Genomic DNA, 20,769 nt, shown 5'->3' on the forward strand with positions numbered 1-20,769 from the left:
TATTCAATACAGGATGGAGGCTTTCCTTAACCCTCCCCTTTAGTTGCTAATGCATTTATAGAAACATTTTTAATTCTCCTTTACAGCAGTAGCCAGATTACATTCTAATTGGGCTTTAGTCCTAATTTTCTCCTTGCATAAGCTCATGACATCCTTGCAGTCCTCCTGAGCTGCCTTCTTCCAGAGGTCATAAACTTTCATTTTTTCCCCTGAGTTCCAGGCAAAGCTGTCTCTGTTTAGCCAGGCCTGTCTTCCCCACTTGCTCATCTTTTGGTACTTGGGGACAGTCTACTCCTTCCCTTTTAAAGTTCCCTTCTTTCCTTCTTCCTTCCTGTCTTTATAAGGCATTACATTCTGTGATACCTAAAAAACTTCTCTGCTACTTACACTCCTCTCTTTAGGACATTTGTATTAAGATATGTATTTAGGGAATACAGCTATATGACACTTCTGTAGCTCAAATACATCCTATGCATCTGCTATATTACATTTCCAAGCTCCACACTTGACTTCCTCTGCTACTTTCTTCATTTCTTAAACTTTGTACTTACACAATCAATAACTTCAGTTCCGAGATAAACTTCTGTTTACTTTTCAGTTTAAATTGAGCCAATTAACAACTTTATCCAAGGTTACTTCCCGCAACCAGCTCTTTCAAAATGCTCTCACCATTTACCAGAACTAAGCACAGGTTGGCATGCTCTCTGTTTGGCTCAGCCTGTTGGTAACTGCTAGCTGCGGCTACACTTCAGAACTTTAAAGTGTTCTCTGTCAGAGACCAGCCACATAATTAACCTCTGCTTGTAAGCTCTTTCTTCTTATTTATAGGTGACCACTGTAATGCTTACCATCAACTCACCACAAACATGTTCTGTGAGTATTAACTCCTTAATCCTCACAATTCCTACACCAATAAACAAACAAGAAAATAACGCATAGGGGAGTTAAATGTCAATAGATACATAATTAGCTGATATTTGATTGGAATTATAATACACATTTCCTTAGATCAGACCTATTTTTAATTGCCAAGCATCCTCACCACTTCCTTGAATTATTCTGTACCAAAAAATGATGGGCCTTGAGAGCTCAGTTGTAAATACGATTTCTTTTCCATAAGTTAAACAGTTTGAAAAACATCAGTTTGGGATCCATGAGGATTTGAGAAACTGATTAATAGTAATCTGCCTTTTCCGAGTTCTTGTATCCCTGTATGAATGCTAGCTGTGCCCAGCTCATCATCAAACAGGAAGACAACAGGATGTGTCCTCTCAATCTTTTGCAAAGTCTAACTGCTGATTATGATGTGGTCAAGGAAACCAGTATCAACACAATCAATAGCCACAGCACACGGAAATAAATACCCTGTATGCCCCAGTCTGTCAGATTCAGACTGGCGAACAACCCAGCCATTTCCAAACACATTTCACCTGTTATAGATTATTCGCACATTAGGATAGAAGAGGTGTATAAAGAACATAATCAAATTAATGTTTGTATCTGCCATGGAGATAATAAGATTTTTGTCATTTCAGTGGAATCAGGGTCAAATTCACACCTTTAAAAAATTATGCCATCATAATAAATGACAACTTAATAGATGGACAGTAAGAGATTGACAACTTGAAGGGAAGACTTTCAGGGAGATAAAGCTTTTACCAGTTTTTCTTGTTTTTCATGAAGCCATGTCCATACCATACATTATTCAATTAACAAGATCACCCTCTACAGTCACTTGAAAATTCCTCTTATCTTTGTTCCTTTCTTCTGTATGAAGTGAGGTGGATTTTTTCTCCACAGTTTCAGTGAACCCTGGCTGCAGCTTCTAAAAGCCTCATTATCTCTTCTATCACATCAGCTTCTGCTTTCAAGGCTTATTGTTTAGTTCTTAATATGAACTGAGACTGAAATCCCTTCAAAACACCATACATGCCTTTGCCTTTAAGTAACCAGCAAAGCATCATGTCTGCTGTAAGACCCATTTAATCAAAAATCATATACCACATGAACACTGGGATATTCAATACCTTTGCCAAGTACAATTACCCTAATTTCTTCCTTAAGAGGAACACCTGACATGGTGTTTAAATAGGCTGTCATTTTGAATCTCCATTATGGATTTGACTTTCTTCTGTAAAATATGCTTTAAAAACATGCAAGGTTCTGTTAGGCATTGTGTCCAGCAGGGCTCAGAAATAATACAATAGTATCGGTTTTACAGGTGAAAGAATTTTAACCTGTATGGAATAGGCTACCTAAATATAACCTTCCTAACAGTAGTTGGCTGTCTGGGTTGAGTAAATCAGCCTTACTCTTCTGGTCTCCACTTTGGTCAAGACCTCCTAGAAGCAACTCACCAAGCTACAAACAACTTAAGTACGTGATTATTGCAAAGCAAGCCTCAAGAAATTTTACACTCAAGTCTCACTGAAATTCAATAGGATTTTAGGATCTAATTCCCTGAAAGCCAATCGAAAATTTTCCATCTAAATAAGGGTGTTTGTGTGTATGCATACATATATGTATGCATACATATATACATATATGTCTGTCTCTGTGCATACACATACACAGTGATGTGTAGGCCAGTACTTGTACATGTACACAGAAGTGACACAATACTGGAGTGCTTTGAGCTTGACAGAAGGCATTCACATTATGTTTAAGTGAAACCTCTTCTCTCAATTGCTACTCTCAGCAGTTAGTTCTGTCAAACTAATAATACAGGTCTGTGCAGCAAAATGATACAATATCCGTATTAGCATATAAAATAAAGGTAAGTATAGGTTTCCCATGTCTTTATTTCTTTCCCATTTTCTCAGTACTGAAGAAATTTGCCAAACCCAAACACTTTCATTTCTTTCCCAAGGGTCTATGTGGCACTTTTGTTTTTGATGAGGGAAAAAAAAGTACCTGTGTTTAAGATACAAGGAGATATTACTCCTTTGATTTGGTTTTTGATTCCTAACTACACAATATATATAACTACAGTGGACTATTTAATAGTCCTATAAAAGCATTACATGGCCTACAGATGGAGGGAGTCTAGCTGCCTTAACTAAACAAAATAACTTGCTGTAAGAGCAGTTTTCAGGACAGTGATAAATCACAGTGTAATACAATCATGCATTAAGCTCAAAACAAATGTGAGACTGGCACAAATATTAAAGTACAACTGGGCAGAAGTCAGGTATGTACAAGTCATTGACAAACATTGGTGCAAGTGCTTTAGACATTTAAAAGAAATTTACATAAAACCAGATTAAATTTATCAAAGTTTGATAAATTTTAAAGAAGGTAAAAAAGTACAGAAAACATGAAAAAATTAAAACCCCAGCCAGTTCATACAGTACAGTTTTACTACAATTATATTACAGAATGAAGACAGAAAAGGATACAGAGAATTAAGAGCAAAGAAACTTTGACTGGCTGTGGCCAGTGGAATTTCATTGCCAATGAGAGATGCGCACACACAGATGCACGCACACGCACAGAAAACGAAGACAAACCCCCCAAAAAAATCATTTACTGTAACAAATGACAGACACAGAGGTGAGAAACATTTGGCATGTTGCAGCACATGAAGTCATTCACGATTGGCTAACGATGGTACCTGGCTCTGCTGAAGATCACTGGCTTGCCTGAGCGGAGTAACGGATGGAGGAGGTACACCTGATGTGGATGCAGATCGACCTAATCTGCAACTTGCTTTCGGCTCTGCGAAGGAAGACAGAAAAAAACACACCAGTGAACAGGAGGTGGGTTACTGCTGCAGTAAACTGAAACAGGGTGGGCCCAGGCTCCCCTTGGAACAGAGACACCAGGCTTGGTTTCTAGTTAAAATCTTGGTTATTTGGCTGAATCATGAACAGTTGTTGAGATCAGAAAGAAGAGGGTTAAGACAAAACCCATTCCATGTCCTGGCCTCTTTTCTCTCTTCTACCATCTCTGAAACTTGAATATAAAGTATAAAGCACCAGATAGAGAGGGAGCATAAAAAGGAAATCTTCTTGTTGCTTTCCCCCCACTCCTTTTTCTAATCCTCATAAAATAAAGCAGTGATTAAAGGAACTTCTGGTCTCATCTCTCTATCCCAGAGCTGAGGGAGATGGTAGCCTGAAGACTGGTTATGCTGAGGGAAAGCATGAAATGCCAGAAGATGAAGGAGGGAATACATAAAAGTGGTGAGGATACCATTGCACTTGGGGGTTTGGAAAGCCTCAAAAATACTGGGAAATCTAATGGTAATGGCAGTGAATTGAAAGACATAGGGAGAAAGGAGAGAAATAAGAACATCAACAGTGGCAAATTCTGAAGTCACTTCCTCAGAATCAAGGTGATTACAAAACTGGAAGTTGTCTTGAGAGAAAGCTCCATTCCAGAGAGAAATTACACAGTTATTTCCTTTTCCTTCTGCTATTGTACATGGATCCATTTCTCAGAAGGCTCTCAGGGCAGGTTTCTGCTGTTAACATACCAACATGAAGGTGACCATACAGCTCGGGAGTCTTAGATGAAGGTTTTTGTATCTGACTCATGCTGACACCAGTGTGCTACTCCACTGTTCCACACCCCACACCTAGTTTAGAAGCAACTGTTTTTTCCTGAGAAATGGACTTGCCTGTTTCTGCTCATGAAAAAGATTTGTCCCCACATTTCCTGTTAGTGGCCAAGTGAACATATCTCAACCCATCATTTCTGGCTCAGATTAATGTGTTCACATTCTCCACATGTTTTATAAGCCTCCCAACCCTGCTTGTCTTTTCTATTTAGCGGGCAAACACCAAGAACAAGGACATTTGCACTCAGCAGACATAATTTGTATAATAATAGGCTCTCAATTTTAGCACTGATAGTACTGTCTTACAATGAATAACAAATATAACAAAACCATGCCTCCTTGCAGTGGGTTTAAAGAATTCCTCCTATGCAATCTTATATTTTCAAGATGCAAGGAAGGACCTATGCCTTGTGCAATCCTGATTTAGTAACTTTGCTTTTGAAGCATGTTTTCTCACATAACTTTTGCTTGTGTCTCCAGAATGTGTTTTTGCATGCCCCATTTACACTGCTGCTCAATCTGTATTTGTTTTATACTACTATCTGTATTTCCTACTTGGCTCTCTAGTATCATCACTAGCCACTGATTGGGCCATTGAAAGGAATAAGATGTCCATCATCAACATGTACTTAAGGTCATTTGGCACAATTTGGAAACTTGAGGGCAGCTGGCACATTATGCCACCTACCAGCAACATGCTGAAATGTATTCTTCCAATCTTACTGATCCTTTTTCATTGTCACCTTAAATGTTTATTTTCCCAGGATATTTCAGAATTCAATAGGATATGGAGAAGAGCTATCCACTTAAGCTGGAGCGCTTAGACCAATGAAAGCATCTGTATGGGTGAATATTCATCAACTAAATATTAATAGGTTGGTTAACATCCAGCTGGCTGAGCAGCAAAAATATTTATGCTGTTTGATAAATGCATTATTCAATTCACTCATTCCTAGTTAGTCTGTAAACACACCATGAGTCAACATGGCAATAAGCAGGCAGAAAGGAGCAAACTGATCTCCCCCATAACCTTGCATTTTGTACATAATCTGTTGCTTTGCTTTTTTTTGGACTTGGGCAGTTATTCTGAAGGTTTGATTAGACTTGTTTTTGTTCTGATTTTACACTGTCTGTGTTCCAGATCTCTGAATGTTTCTTTCAGTAATATAGATATAATGTCTGTTCCTTCCTGGAATTTTGTTGGAGTTGTAGAGAGGGTAAGAATTTGGGGTTTTTTTGGTTGTTTTTCCCTACTGCTAAATAGAGACTCTGCTATTGCTGTGACAAGCAAAATATGACACCAAGCATGTAAAATACTCCAATACTGCTTCTGAATTGTTTTCTTTGCTTTGGGAAAGCAGAGAGAAGTGTCATGATTTCCAATTTGGATATATGCACAACAAGAGATTACCATTTCTTTGCCAAAGAGACTCCTTTCATCAGGCATCAAAGAAATAGAACCTATCACACACAGAAGAAGTATTAGTTCCTTTATCTCCCTGTAATATATGTTACAGTATTAAGCAAACTACTGTGATTTCCATGGTGATCCTCACCAAAAGAGGCTCCAGAGACAGCTCCATGTAGCTTTCTTCAAGTTTAGGTGGGTTATGCAGTGAAAGGGAGATAGGTTTGTTTTGTTTTGTTTTTTTAATAGCCATTCCATTAATCTCCATGGGAATATTTTTAGACCAAATAAATACTCAATTCTACTGTAATTAATGCTTTGGTAACACCTTCATGCTGCATACTGCTGTGGGGAAAAAAAGTACCCATAAATAGTCTGCTGTATAAGTGATGCCCAGCTTACTGCTGTGCATGCTGCAGCATGTTATTTTTCAGCTGTGGACTCTTATTCACTGTACGGAGGCTAACTGGATTTTGATCACTTTAAAAATAATAACGATCACTGCAAATAATAACTTCTGCTTTCAGCTATCTAAAAAGCAGTAAGAGGTCTTTTGTGTCCACCATCCAGTCATTTTCAGCATCTTTACCTCTGGATTTTCATGCTTTAAATGGTCGTTTCAGCTTGTCTGAAAGGGCTGCATATTGACATCAGTTCTGGTTTTGGTATGAAAATGGGTTTTCCTATTTTCCACTGAGAATCTTGAAGGAGGAACAACTGCCCAAATCTCAGGGATGGTTTCTAGTGTTTAATTCATGTTTATCTCATGTGGATGATATTGCAACACCTCAGTCGTAACATCTGAAATTAGTAGTCTTGAGACTTCTTGCTAAGTCTCATTTGTGACAGTAATACATGGTGTGGAGCTGAGTTTTATCAGCCAGCCTCATAAGCACATAGGGGAGGTTCTTCAGAATCTATCCTCTGAGAAGTACCCATCAGCTCAGAGCCCATGACAACACAAGCTAAAATACATCTAGCTGCAGACTGACAGCACAGCAACCCATCACTTCACTGTGCAGGTGGATCCTATGGTTCTAAATCAAACCTGCATAAAGAGGGTTCCAGAGTCTCCACTCCAAACACAGGCACTGTTTGCATCCACAGCTAGGGGCCTTTTGACACTGCTATAAGCCACACAAAGGCTGACAAGGGCTAACAGCCTGCTGCCAAGCGAGGGAACTCATAGGCACACATCTAAGTGCTTTACTGGACTGTGGCCAGGGGATGCAGTGTACTTAAGTAGCCATTAGAGATGCCTGTTGCAATCAATGGGCAGCATGAGGTTTATATTCACATATTGTTCAGGGTAGATAGAAAGCTGCATAACATATTTAGTTCTGTTCTGCACAAAAATGTTCGTAAGATTCAGCAGCTATATCTAACTGATGAAACTTTGGGGGTTTTATTTTGCACAGCTTCAAATGACTCATCCCTCACCAAGGGCCCAAACCATCTACAGGAGCCAGGTGCAGATGCAGTGTAATGTTAGTAGGGGATAGCAGTTATATCACCCACAGCAGCCACAATACTCCCAACAATGCTAGTGCTTGGGGCCACAGCTACCTCAGTACGAAGTAAACCCACACGTGGTCACCTGCAATGGGACCAGCAATAGTGGACTCCCAGGTTCAAGCTGAGTCCTGACAATGCCAGCAGGATTACACATGGACATAAGCAAGCAAACAGCCCCATAGGAAAGCATTAGGGATGAGAATGTTAGGAGAGACTATCAAACACAGAAATACAGGCTTTCCAATCACAAATAGGGTTGCCTTAAAATTGTGCACTTAATTGTGTATTTAAGAACTCACATAAATGACCCTGTCTTCTAAAAGTGCAAGTGCTGTCATTGTAACTAAGGATGTACAGGCTTGGCTGGCTGTGTTTGGGGCAGGGGTGTTGTTGGATTTTCCTCAATAATGCACAGTGCTGAAATGCAACAAGACTTCATGGAAATATTTCTGATCAGTTTTATATCAATGTGTATGGGTTTCTATATTCTCTAGAAATACAACAGCTCTGCATGATTTTTATTTTTGGATCTTAACAGGAAGAGTTCTTTTATTCATCCAAGGAAGCCTTCATTCTGCCTATCCTAATCTTAATTCAAAAAAATACTCTGGCTGTCACTTAGATTGGAGAAGCTTCTTATCCTGTCACAGTCTCTTCTTTGCACATGAAAAGAGAAATATTGCTTATTTGCTACAGCTGCCAAGAAGCACATTTTGAATTAAACAAGGCAATGTGACAGGCTGAGAGTAATCACATGCAAAAAGAAAGGAAAAACAAAAAGAAGAAAAAGAAAACATGCATACTGGAAAAAAATAATCACACTTATTATCAGCATGCTGGCATGACCATGTTGGTTTCCTAAAAAGAAATGAGTAAGCTGAAATGTAACTTGGAATTCTGAAACCTTACGGTGGAATAAACTACATAGTAGTCTGTCTCTTAAAACTATTTAGGACTTCACCTGCAGAAGCCATGGAGCATGACATAGCACAGGAGCATGTCAAACAGAACTGTTTCCACAAAGGGAGTACTGAACATGTAGAACTAGATAGATATTCATAGGTCAAAAGCTAGCAGGTCTCAAAGCCAAGTCAGTTAGTGATAAAAAAACACTTCTGTATTAGATGGGGTATGTTTTAAATTAAGATTTGTTGTGAATTGTCATATCTGAGGTCTATGTCAATGACTGAGGCAATGAGTTAACAAATAACAACGTCCTACTGGCAGTGTTTTTTCCTTAACATTTATTGCTATTTTTCTCTGAAGGTTCTGGTATGGACTGCTGTCAAGGGCTCTGGATTAATAGGACAATTGTGCGCTATTCCAGCTAGCTGTAACACCGCTGCTGCAGAGAGCAGTATGCACTTCTACAGTCAGGCTCTGTGACTGTGTGATCCTACACCCTGGAGATCATACACCTGGCTAACACTGCACTGGCTAACACTGCACTGCCCTTAGTGTACAGCTCCCAGTCCTATTCATTTTATGTTAGGTGACAGGAGCTGCTTGTGTGTAGAGAATGTGTGTGACCAACACAGGCAAGGTCTGGAAGCACTGCATCCTGGGCTGGACCTTGTTGGGCAGGCTGCCCAGGAACATGTACGTCCAAGTACTAAGTTGCCTTTACTTAGAGAATCCTTGAAGATTCAGTAGCACAGTGATACTCTGATATTGCCTGTGAGGAAAAAATTTAGGGGTTCATAGGAGTACTCAGTCCTCTTCAAGTGAAGCAGCCCTAGCTAGCAAGAACTGGTATTTCAATGCTACTCTCTTTTTGTACCAATGTATGCCTCTTGCACCTTGGGCTTTACATTGCTCCATTCCCAAAGAGCTTGAACTTAACTATCTATTATTTTTACAATCCATAATGCCAGCCAGTAATTCTAGTGTAGGGTGAGCATTTACTCCCTTCCTGATTATCTACAATGTTTTCAGCTAGAATACTAATGGGCTGGCTGAGTGACAAGCTGATGGTGATTCAAAAACAGGACACAACAAGAGTAGAGTAAGATTTAAAAGGCAGCGCAGTGCCCGTCTCTAGCAGCAGGTGGCAATGCAAAATGCTTCATGGTTGCGATTAGGAAAAAAAGCAGCAACATTCCAGAAAATGCTCTACGAAGCTCCTGGAGCGAAGTTATTGCAGCCTTCTGTTTCACAGATCTCGTCTGCCTATTTTCTGCACTTCCACTGACTTTCCTAAGTGCCAGAATGCCCCCAAACCACTTACACTGCTTCCCATAAGAAATTATAGGATGCCAGGAAACAGAAAGTGACCTTGACAAATTATACGACAGATGAGAGAACAATCAGGCATTAGTGATACCCATGTGCATCTGACAGGCCAGGCTCATATGAACAAAATATAACCAGAGAGCTTCAGATTCTGTTTGGAGATGGCTCATTTCCCATCTGATCTTACCAGCAGGTGCAGAACCCACAAAAATCAGTGATCTCAGTCAGGTATTCACTCAGACCATTCCACTTACTAGTTAATCTCGGCTGCAGCAGAGCTGCCTGTTGTGCACACATGAGAAGTCTTTCCACATCCTTTCAGTTTTACAGCACAGCAATTTAACCCTATTTTCTTTAAATTATTCCAACACTGCCCTAATAAATGCCTGTACCAGTGTGAACTAGGAGGTGGGCAGCAAACTGCTGTTTCAAAGCATGACCACACAAGAAAAGTGGCTTTTTTTTCTCTTATCTATGATGCTAGGAAGAGAGAAACAGCAATGACAACTGTACTGGGGATTGCCCTGATTTTATTTAGCCCTGTGGTAAACCTAAGTTCTAAATTCCTAGCACAGAATTACTTCATCCCCTTGACTCCAGAAGGCATTTGTATCCATACAGATGTATTAAATTTCTCTTCTTGCATTCTGTTACAGTTCTAATTTAATTGAGAAGAATGAATTGTTGCAGTTCATGTACAAGTTCGTTGAAAGGAACTGTGTACAGAATTTTGAATGCAGCACCCCACTGGTTAAAGGTAAAACATGTTGCTCAGGCAACAGCTAGAGACAGAGGGGGACAAATATTCATGGCAGATGAGAGGCAACATTCATCAAATGAAATGTCATAAAAACTGTGGGGAAAGAGAAATCAAAATTGGTTTTCAGATTTTAATCAAAAAAGGAGTCAAAATTCAGCCAGTAAAATATTTCCATGATTTTTCTTTGACAGTCCTAGCTATGTAAGACAAAGTCACAGTTAACTAAATCAAGGCATGCTTCAACAACTATTACAGTTTGCTGATGCCAAACGAAAATTGAGGCCAACATGCTTTGTCTGCTTTTGGAGATCAACCAACTCTTTGAAATAAAACTGATGCAGGAAGGTTGGACAGAAGTACTACATTTTGCTAAGAATTTACTCTTTAATTTTCATTCTCTTCTACTCTGTTCCATACTGTCATTTTGCAGAACTGAAAACACTGGTACACTTCTTTGGTCTAATTATCAGACGTCCCGGTACTTTGATGTGGTACCTTTAAACCCACCCTTTTACCTGCGTTAGCACAGACGACTCTCTAATACACTGGGAACAGATTATTTTAACAAAGCTATGAGCTAATCTGGAAAATTCCTACCTACCAGGATGCTTTGTGAGAACAGAGAAGCAAGTGAAAGGCAGTAACACCCAAATAATCTGTGCTAGAGTCATGAGATCTGCAGAAAAGTAACTTCTGCTGCCCCAGGAAGAACTGTCTGGGGGATTTGGAGCAAGAAAAGCTGTACCGATTACTGCAAATGATACGTCACGTCAGCAAAGCCTGTTCAAGTTATATACTGAGTTTCAGGTGTCATTCCCAGCAATGCAGAGAAAATATGAGTCCCATTGTCATACACGAAAGTGTTCCCCTGCATGACGGGCAAGCATGTCTGCTAGCTCAGCACTGCGAAGACTCACCTCTGCCACTGATTGCCCAGTGGATCTCTTGTGCCGGAATAATTTCTTGTTTGAGTGGCTCATTCATGGTCTTATGCTTACTGAACATTGACCATAATAAGGCTTCTGTAAGATGTATGCCAACTGTTTCTAAAATGACTATTTTTCAGAATCTAAACAATAAACAATGAAGTTACTTCTTTAAGAGATCTGTCAAATCTCAAAAACCCCCAATACAATACTTACGCTAGAGCTATGCATATCTGATCTGTATCATTCATGTATGTGCTTGTCTTAGTCAATTTATAAACAAGGCTGCATTATTTTTCCGGGCTTATAGCAATTCACTATTTTATATATATAACATTTGATTAATAAAATGGATGAATTCATATGTTTTCTGAAGGTATGAATTTGAGACTTCTGAAATCCATAGTCACTTTTCTAGAAATTGTTTACAAACATAAAGGAAAAGTTGCCTGTATCCACCCACAGTGCATACCAGTAAGACAGCCTTGTTTCTGCAGTGTGGTTTTCTTACTGTATGTGATATCTGAATTTATGAACTTCTCTCTGAGATGCCATCCTGTGGGTGTCTTTGCTATAGAGTCCCTTTTCAATGTCAAGTGGAATTCCTTACTTCTTTTAAAATGATGAGTGGCAAGTTAACAAGCTTATATTACCTGCCACCATCCCAATCTTGTTCCAGTCAGAGCACAAGTAAACAGCACAATACTTATTAGTGCAGCAGACAATGGACACAGCAGATTCTGGAATATTTTGGGAAGTCTAAGGAATTTGCATGCTTACCTGCTTCAGTGTATATCTAGAGATTCTTCAGCTCACAAGGAGATTCATGAGATCTTCCCTGCTCTGCTGCTTGACGTACCTGAGCTGTTGCTTCCAGCCAACATGGTTGGGCTGACAGAGGATCTCCCAAGCCTGCTGGACACTACAGGTGGGCCTGGCGTTCCATCCCATTCCTGAGCTTTCCCTGGCTCCCTAGAGGAAGCTGTCCCATGATGGCCTCCCCTCTCTTTGTTTTCCAGCTTTGGTAGTGGTTCAGTGCTGTGACTTCTGATCTTCAGCTCATCTAGTGGTTCTACAAAATACACAAATACACAAATGGTTATAGAGTGTGTTAATTACACCATGTAACAATCTTTGGCTCAGTATTCCATATATACCAATTATAAATCTTTTAAAGTCAATTTATAACACAATTTCACTGTCTAGGTGTAAACCCTATAGTTTATGTCAGGTTTCAGATACTTCTTAGTTATCAAAAAGATAGATCAGCAAATGGATAAAACATTATTTTTCTGTTACAACTTCTATATGTCAGGAAAACACTTTAAAAAATGGTATCCTACCAAATCATGCTTATATTAACAATTTATAGAAATGAATGAATTCTTCTCAGCTGTCATTTCACTGGGAACAAGTTCTTCTTCAGGCGCTTTTTAAGGAAGCTCTCTCCTAAAGCAGTACTGTGCAAGCAACATAGCTGTACTCCTCATAAGCTCTAATACGAAGCACACAATCCACAGAACTGTCCAGTGTTACTATTTTGGGTGTGCCCAGCACCATAACCTGCAGAATAAAATTTCATTTGGTTGGAAAATCCTTGGAGTCAGAAAACGACTTTCTGCTTGCAACACCATGAGCCAGTATAAGGAGAAATTGAAAACACAATTGAATGATTTTTCAAGTGAAGTAGTGATGGCTGCTTTCTTCATGGCTGCTGACCTTCTGTTCTTTTCTTGAGACACTAGTTTCTCTCCTTGCAGGTTGAGCAATGCATGGAGAAACACTTCATTCCTGATCTTTTCCTTCTGTAGCTCTTAAAAATTCACATGAAAAACTAGATATAGAGAAACATTAGATTGCTTTTAGTTGTAACAGCTAATTACTGTGATGGTCAGTTATTCAAAGGCCGTTAAACTGTTTGCCTCCTTTTAGCAAAAAATTCCCCAAAAATCCCTCTGAGTTTGGAATTTTAGGCCTCCTATTTAAGCCCAAAGACACCCTTAGGTAATACTCTCAGTTCCCGTCATTCAGGTTTATAAATCAAACCCCTGATGTACTTAATTTCTGTATATCTCTACAGTCTTGGAATTCGCATTTTCTAGAAATGGACAATCTTCCCTTGGGACATATCTTTTTGTAGCTACAGAGGCCACTAGAAGATCTGAGAGAGCCAAGCAAAGGAAAATCACCAGAAGCCATTCTCAGGCAGGAGATGACAAGTGCTTCTCAGGGAACTTATGTAGAACGACAGTGGCCTGGCTCTGTAGGACTGCCAGAGATGCAAATACAAAATTTGTATTTGCCCCAGCAGCCACTTCCTTTCCCAGTTACCCCCATGGCCAGGAACTGGGACTATTGGTTGCTCCTCAGATGATACAGTCCCAGTAAAAGAATCACATTCAAACCACTTTAATTTGTCTGTGGCTCAAAACATCACACACTGTTCACCCTTGCTACAGCAAACAGAGGAAGACACCATATTAGGTATCTATCTACATGGTATGGTAGAGACCCCGTCTATGCACAACTGTAACAAAATCTCATGTTGTTTTGAGTTCTTCAACATTCCAGTCTGCAGATGAACTTCATAAGCAACAGCACAGGCAGCTTGAAGTTCCCTTTATGAAACATCATACAGGAAACATGCAAAAATATCCCACTGGATATGCAGTGCAATATGTAACCATTAGTGTATTGCATGAACTGCTATCAACTAGTTGTAAAAATTAATGTTGAGAATATCATATCTGTCAGGATTTTTTTTAATAGACACAGTAGTATCACTCCACAGAAAATAGTGAAACAACCCCAGTTTAGAACGTCTCGTAAACAGCATTCAGTGACATTTTATGTGACGCAGGCCTTCAAAAATCAAACCTCTTCCTTCAGCTTCTAGGTCACTTACCTACTGTAATGTGTGGAAAAAGACACTGCAATGAAAATCCAAACTGTCTTTTCTAGCTGGTAACCCCAGCATGGTCCAACATTGAGTTAACAGTCTGTACCCATATAACACATGTATAGAGATGTAGAGCCCAAATTATAACCACATTTGAATTGTTTTAGTTATCAACAAAAAATCTCTTACATTTTTTCTTAGCACTGATCTATCAAAAATAATAATGTACTTTTTCCCACAATAGCTATATACAAATACATCTGTTTTTTGCTTTATACCAGTAACATTCACTTCTTTAAGATAATACTTATCTGGGAAAGGGAAAGATATGAACAAAGTTTCAAAATTCTTTGGAAATGCACACAATCCTCTTTCCCACCAATACAGAATGCTCTCTAGATCACAGCTTTTCCTCTCTGGCAAAACAAGAGAAATCCAAAATAATAGAACATGCTTTAAAACAGTCAGAATAGGGCCCTGTAAGTGACCCACCAACTTAACGCATCATTCAATAGATTTAATTTACTATGTCATTCAGCTGCTACTGGAAATGCTGTGATTACCTCAGTGAAACCCTTCTCTGTGTGTGCCTCATTGACACTACTTGAATACCACCCCTTGAAATTTCACACACTCATGCAGTCAGCCCTTCGCTGCAGTGGAAACACTCTGCTTGAGTATGGAGTTAAACATTTATCCACTTCGGTTTACTTAACAGAGAGGCATTTGTACTTGTTGCCTGATAAAAATGATTTGTGCATCCTTAGTTCTATTATCAGCTGAATCAAAGTACAGCAGTTCTCTGCAACCAGCTTCAAACTATGGAAATATTCAGACTAAATAAAGATTTGGCTTATAGTCTACTTCTTTATAAGGTGTAGAAAATCAGTTTTCAGCTGGATGTCTAGACTTTATAAATTTACATTCCACTATCCTTTCTTGGGGGATTTTCAGTTCTCTGTTTATCTGAAAAGTAATATATCTTAAAAATGAAAAGCACATTGGATCAGATTACAATGTCATGCAACCCATCACAGAGCCTGAATCATTATTATTTGGTGATCACTATCAGCAACATTGATACACAGTCAGAAAAACATGTCAGTGTTCTGGATAGTTTTCTGTGATATTACCTTCCTGGTCACTTGTGAATACATAAAAAATGAAAAACAAAAAAGACTCACTTTCACTCAAATATTTTGGGGAGGACTTTAGAATAATTTCAGTTTCCTTAATATATGAAAATGGTAATCATACTTGAATGTAATTAAAAATAATAAATCACTGTGCTAGCTGTTGCTTGACTGAAAAAGTAGCTCAGTTCTAGTGTTTCCATGAGAGCTCCAGAAATTCAGAATGCTCCTTTCCCAGGTCACAGCACATTATTGGGAACTTTCGCTGACCATCCCAGTCACTTGTATATTTTCATACTGTCAACTACTCCCTGCAGCAAACGCAGCTCCAAGGAACAAGCTCAGTGGCACCAATTATTGTGTTTCATCAAAGCACATTCATTGCTCCAGATTTTTGCTCCTGCAGTCAGGCACGAGGCATCAGCAGAAAGCAGAACATGCTTTCTGTATCTGCCAGCTATGGTTACCTATGAGGTGGTGACCACCTCATTGACTGAAAATCAAACCACTGTATTTTAAACAGGGTAACCTTTTCTAAAAGCTACAGGAGGATTTAAATGGCCACTTTACCCACACTGATCCCATACTGATACATGCACTCTAACCAGCCATATATTGATTCTGCTGAAAGGTAGCAGTAGCTGCTGCACAGCTTTTTTACTTATTTTGTTTTGAGAAGTGTGGAAACACAGATGGCATCTAAGTTACCTCATGCTGTTAAAAACCTTAATTTGGAGTTAGGAGATACTGAAGCTCAGTGTTATGCTGGGAGCAGCCTCAATCATATGATGGCCACAGGCAAATCTTTTCACAGTCAAGTGCTGTATTTTGAAAGCTGAAATTATTATGGAAAACATCTTTATTGTTCAATAATTCGTAAGCCAAAACAGTACATAAAAATGTAAATTTCAAGAAATAATTCACTGCTTTAAATATTTATGGATACAATTGATTGAACTGCATAAAAGCGTTCAAATGTTTGAAGCACTTCCAGGTGCCATTGTATTTCAATATTCAAAGACATGCATTTTTCTTATTTATTTCACCTGAACCTCAGGTTTTGCATTTCAAGAATAAGGTGGTGGCTAAATTCTCTTAGACTGAACATATTTTACAAATAATTGACATGTACAATTTCCCCTCTATGGAAGGTTCCCCTAATAGCTGCACACTGGGCAAGGCTGGCACATGAGCTGTGGTAGGGGAAAAATCATACATACTAAATAAAGTGGGAAGCAGACTGAGTCTGCAGCTATAATTTGGACCAAAACAAACTGAAAAATACAGCTATGGAAAACATTGTACCTAAAAGGCTATGTTCTTTAAGCACAGACTCTGCTCTTAAGCACAAACGAATTTCAGGTCCTGGTGGCTTCTTAGTGTAATGCTAAAGTGATAAACAGCAGAACCTTTGTTACAGCTTGAGGTTTTGGGAGGCAGAAAAGAAAGCAATTGTCTTAAGGAACTTAAAATGAGGGTCGCTCTCTGCCATCTCTCTCAGCTGTAAGCTGAAATGTATAAGCTAATCATCCATGCATTATTCATTTACACTTTTTTCCTGTGTGTTTGTAATAAACCTAAATAAATAATACATCACTCTAGGCAGAACTTGCATACTGTGGGAATTAAATGGTACTACTCATAGGGTCTAAAATTCAGTATATGCATACAGGTGTAAAGCAAAGTGATTCACTTGGGATGGGGTATAGATGGGAATCAGGACTCCTGACCTCCAGTCCTGACATGTCAGAACTCACCTTGTATGGCTGCAAGGGGCCATGGACCTGGCTGAAGAAGCAGGAGCATAGAGCATCCCCAGTGGCACACTTGGCCCTCAGGAAGGGTGGAGACATGGGATTAGACTGCAGCCAGCATGTGTGTGTGTGTGAAGATCAGAGCTACCAGAGGCAGTCTTCACCTCCTACCCTCTTACATGGAGCAGACTGCCGGGCTGGCAGCAGCCCTGCCAAGTAAGCTGGGTCAAACCCTGATCTAATGTGGGCCAGGCACAGCTCCATCAGTTTCCCCTATAATACTGCCAGCATGAGAGCAGCATGCACCCATTTGCTGCAGACTGACCACTTCCATGGACATTGGATGTAGAGCAACACTAAGCTCTTGAGGGAATCCCACAGTTTCTTCTTTCTGCACACCTGGGTCTTTTATTTACCTTTATTACACATTAAAAAATCAGAGCTGCCTTTTAATGGTTTTCTTGTATGGTGGTTGGTCTGATCAGCACAGCTGTAAATTTATCCCAACCTCTCCCAGACAAAACTAATAGTCTATTAATACTACATGCAAGAAACATGGATAATGCTCAGTACTTAACCCACTTTTCCCAGAAAATAGGAGTTTATTATACTGCCAGTGAAAGCTGTTTCCTCATCTTTATTAACTGTGGTGGTTTGTCTATTCTGAGTTCATCTACTTGCTAATTAAGCAGAAGTTTGCTTTGCATATCAATTTTTAATACCCCTTTTTTACAGTTAAGTGAGAGTTGCAGCAGCCAGCTTGTTCAATTAAGAGCAGCTCTGACCCAGTTCCATGCAAAATCAATAGAAAACCTGAAAGAATCTCACAAACCATCGAACATTTAAGGAGACATGGCTGAAACGTTTCTCAGTGTTCACTGAGCACATGTTTCGGTGCGCAGTGTAGGGTTTGTTTTGCTTTTTGTGGTGGAATTCAGTGGAGATCACATCTGCCTGCCACAGACAGCAAAGGGAGGGAAAAGAGGGACTGCTGAAGAAATGCATTTTGTTGGTTTCCTGTGGCTATCCCAAAGCTGCTAAGGCAGCAATCCTGATTAGGAAAACAAGATAGGAAAAGTTCACAATGCAATCAATTGAATACTAACAAAAGAAGGAATAGATTTTTACCAAAAGATCGTCCAGAGCTCTAGAATAAAGATATTCAATTAAAATTATGAGTACTATAATCTGGTTGGAAGAAAAAAGACTAGTCTAGACTAAAGTAGACTTCTTTAAGTTTCAATAAACTTCAGCTGGCATTAGCAGTCACTTAACAGATGAAGTTTTAAAAATTGTGCATGGTAAGACATAGTTAACATTGATGTCCTAGAGTAAGAGGAAAAAAATCTCTTGGATATCAACATAAATAAAGGAAAACCTAGTTTTAGTCTTACATAAGGAGATCCATTTGATCCAGAAAATTGTATTTTGGCATATGCTATAGAAGAGATGACAATATAATACATCCTGTTTCCAACAGGGCCATCATTACTTCTTAATGATTTTTTCCAATCCTGTGCTTGATCTTTCAAGTGTGCCTATTCTGCTGCAGATCAGCTCACAGCCTGATCCTTTGACTGAACAGGCCACACCTGGAAGATACACGTTGTACAGATGGATTACCAAAGCAAATAAAAAGCAACATCCTGGGACTTTCACCATCAAATCAAACAGCATTATTGGAAGGGATGCTCTTTTGGCACTCTATTAATAGGTTTTCTATATACCTCTGACCAGTCACAATTACATAATTAAGCAGAACGCTTTATTCTCTGATATTCACTACATATTTTCCTTTTCCTTTCAGAGCTGGCAATGTTGCAATTGGTGATTTGCGCTTATGAGAACCTCAGTAGAAGCCCTCTGTGTTCCCTCTGTGCACCACTGATTTGAAGAGATGATGGTAACCACTCTTACTTAACTTCTTTCTTTCCCAACCCTGTTCATTTCACTGCACACTCATTCTGTTATTTGGGCTCTTAAATATACAGCCTTCATGTTTGCATGAGGAAAAGGTGGTTTAAGGGGCACTGTGCTTGTCTTAGCACAGTATGGCAAGAAATCAGAAGACAAGGGTGAGCCAAAAAAGCTAAAATATACAGACACTTTCAGAAAAATGTTTTTGTAGAAAGTTCATGACCTTAAGTTTCAAAGCTTCACTTCAAAAATACCAATCTTTCATAGAAGTGCTGACTATATTAAACTTGTCAACATTTTTTTGGTCAAAATAAAACCAACCCAGCCTTTGACCTATATCAGCAGTTCGAATGCAGGGGTTTTTCATTGTTTTACCATTTTCATTTCTTCTAAAGTGTGTGCCTTCCTCCAGATTCAGTAGCAGATGAGAATCTGTGGTTACTCAGAAAAATCCAGAGATACCAGGGTCACCGGCTGTGAAAACTGGGGAGAGAAACCCTCACTTTCCTATTTTCATAATAAAAAATCAATTAGAAAGTTGGAGTGAAATTAATTTTTTTACTACTTTAACTACCTTTCTGAAAAGAGTTTTAACTAATGCTTTTCTCTTTATTGACTCCATTAATAAATGAGAAAATGTGCCTTTCATTATTAGAACAAGTGTTCCATCTGTATAGCTATCCTTCTATCATAGAATTATAGAATAGTTAGGATTGGAAAGGACCTCAAGATCATCTAGTTCCAACCACCCTGCCATGGGCAGGGACACCTCACACTAAACCATATCACCCAAGGCTTTATCCAACCTGGTCGTCAACACTGCCAGGGATGGAGCATTCACTTACCTCCCTGGGCAACCCATTCCAGTACCTCACCACCCCAACAGGAAAGAATTTCTTCCTTATATCCAGTCTAAACATCTGCTGTTTAAGTTTCAACCCATTACCCCTTGTCCCTACAGTCCCTAATGAATAGTCCCTCCCCAGCATCCCTGTAGGCCCCCTTCAGATACTGGTAGGCTGCTATGAGGTCTCCACGCAGCCTTCTCTTCTCCAGGCTGAACAGACCCAACTTTCTCAGCCTGTCTTCATATGGGAGGTGCTCCAGTCCCCTGATCATCCTCGTGGCCCTCCTCTGGACTTGTTCCAACAGTTCCATGTCCTTTTTATGTTGAGGACAACAAAACTGCACACAATATTCCAAGTGAGGTCTCACAAGAGCAGAGGGGCAGGATCACCTCCTCTGACCTGCTGGTCACGCTCCTTTTGATGCAGCCCAGGATACGGTTGGCTTTCTGGGCTGTGAGTGCACACTGCAGCTGGCTCATGTTCATTTCCTCATTGACTAACACCCCCAAGTCCTTCTCTGCAGGACTACCAGGAATTTCCTTTTTGCCCAACCTGTAGCTGTGCCTGGGATTGCTCCGACCCAGGTGTAGGACCTTGCACTTGTCAAGGTTAAACTTCATGAGGTTGGCATCAGCCCACCTCACAAGCGTGTCAAGGTCCCTCTGAATGGCATTCCTTCCCTCCAGTGTATCAACCGAACCACACAGCTTGGTGTCATCGGCAAACTTGCTGAGGGCACACTCAATTCCATTGTCCATGTCAGCAACAAAGATGTTAAACAAGACCACTCCCAACACCGATCCCTGAGGGACACCA

At 39.7% G+C, this 20,769-nt stretch overlaps 1 protein-coding gene across 1 annotated transcript in view; it reads right to left on the reverse strand.

The window, feature by feature from the left end:
* NYAP2 (neuronal tyrosine-phosphorylated phosphoinositide-3-kinase adaptor 2) overlaps nucleotides 1–20,769 on the reverse strand; it is a 142,702-nt gene that overhangs the window by 24,048 nt on the left and 97,885 nt on the right. The window contains exons 5-6 of the mRNA XM_005150206.3: nucleotides 12,262–12,474; nucleotides 3,614–3,717 (exon numbers count right to left, since the gene is read on the reverse strand). Of these exons, the coding sequence (XP_005150263.1) occupies nucleotides 3,614–3,717; nucleotides 12,262–12,474 (317 nt within the window). The remainder of the gene's footprint in view (nucleotides 1–3,613; nucleotides 3,718–12,261; nucleotides 12,475–20,769) is intronic.

Source organism: Melopsittacus undulatus, chromosome 6, assembly GCF_012275295.1.
Source record: "Melopsittacus undulatus isolate bMelUnd1 chromosome 6, bMelUnd1.mat.Z, whole genome shotgun sequence".
Lineage (NCBI taxonomy): Eukaryota > Metazoa > Chordata > Aves > Psittaciformes > Psittaculidae > Melopsittacus > Melopsittacus undulatus.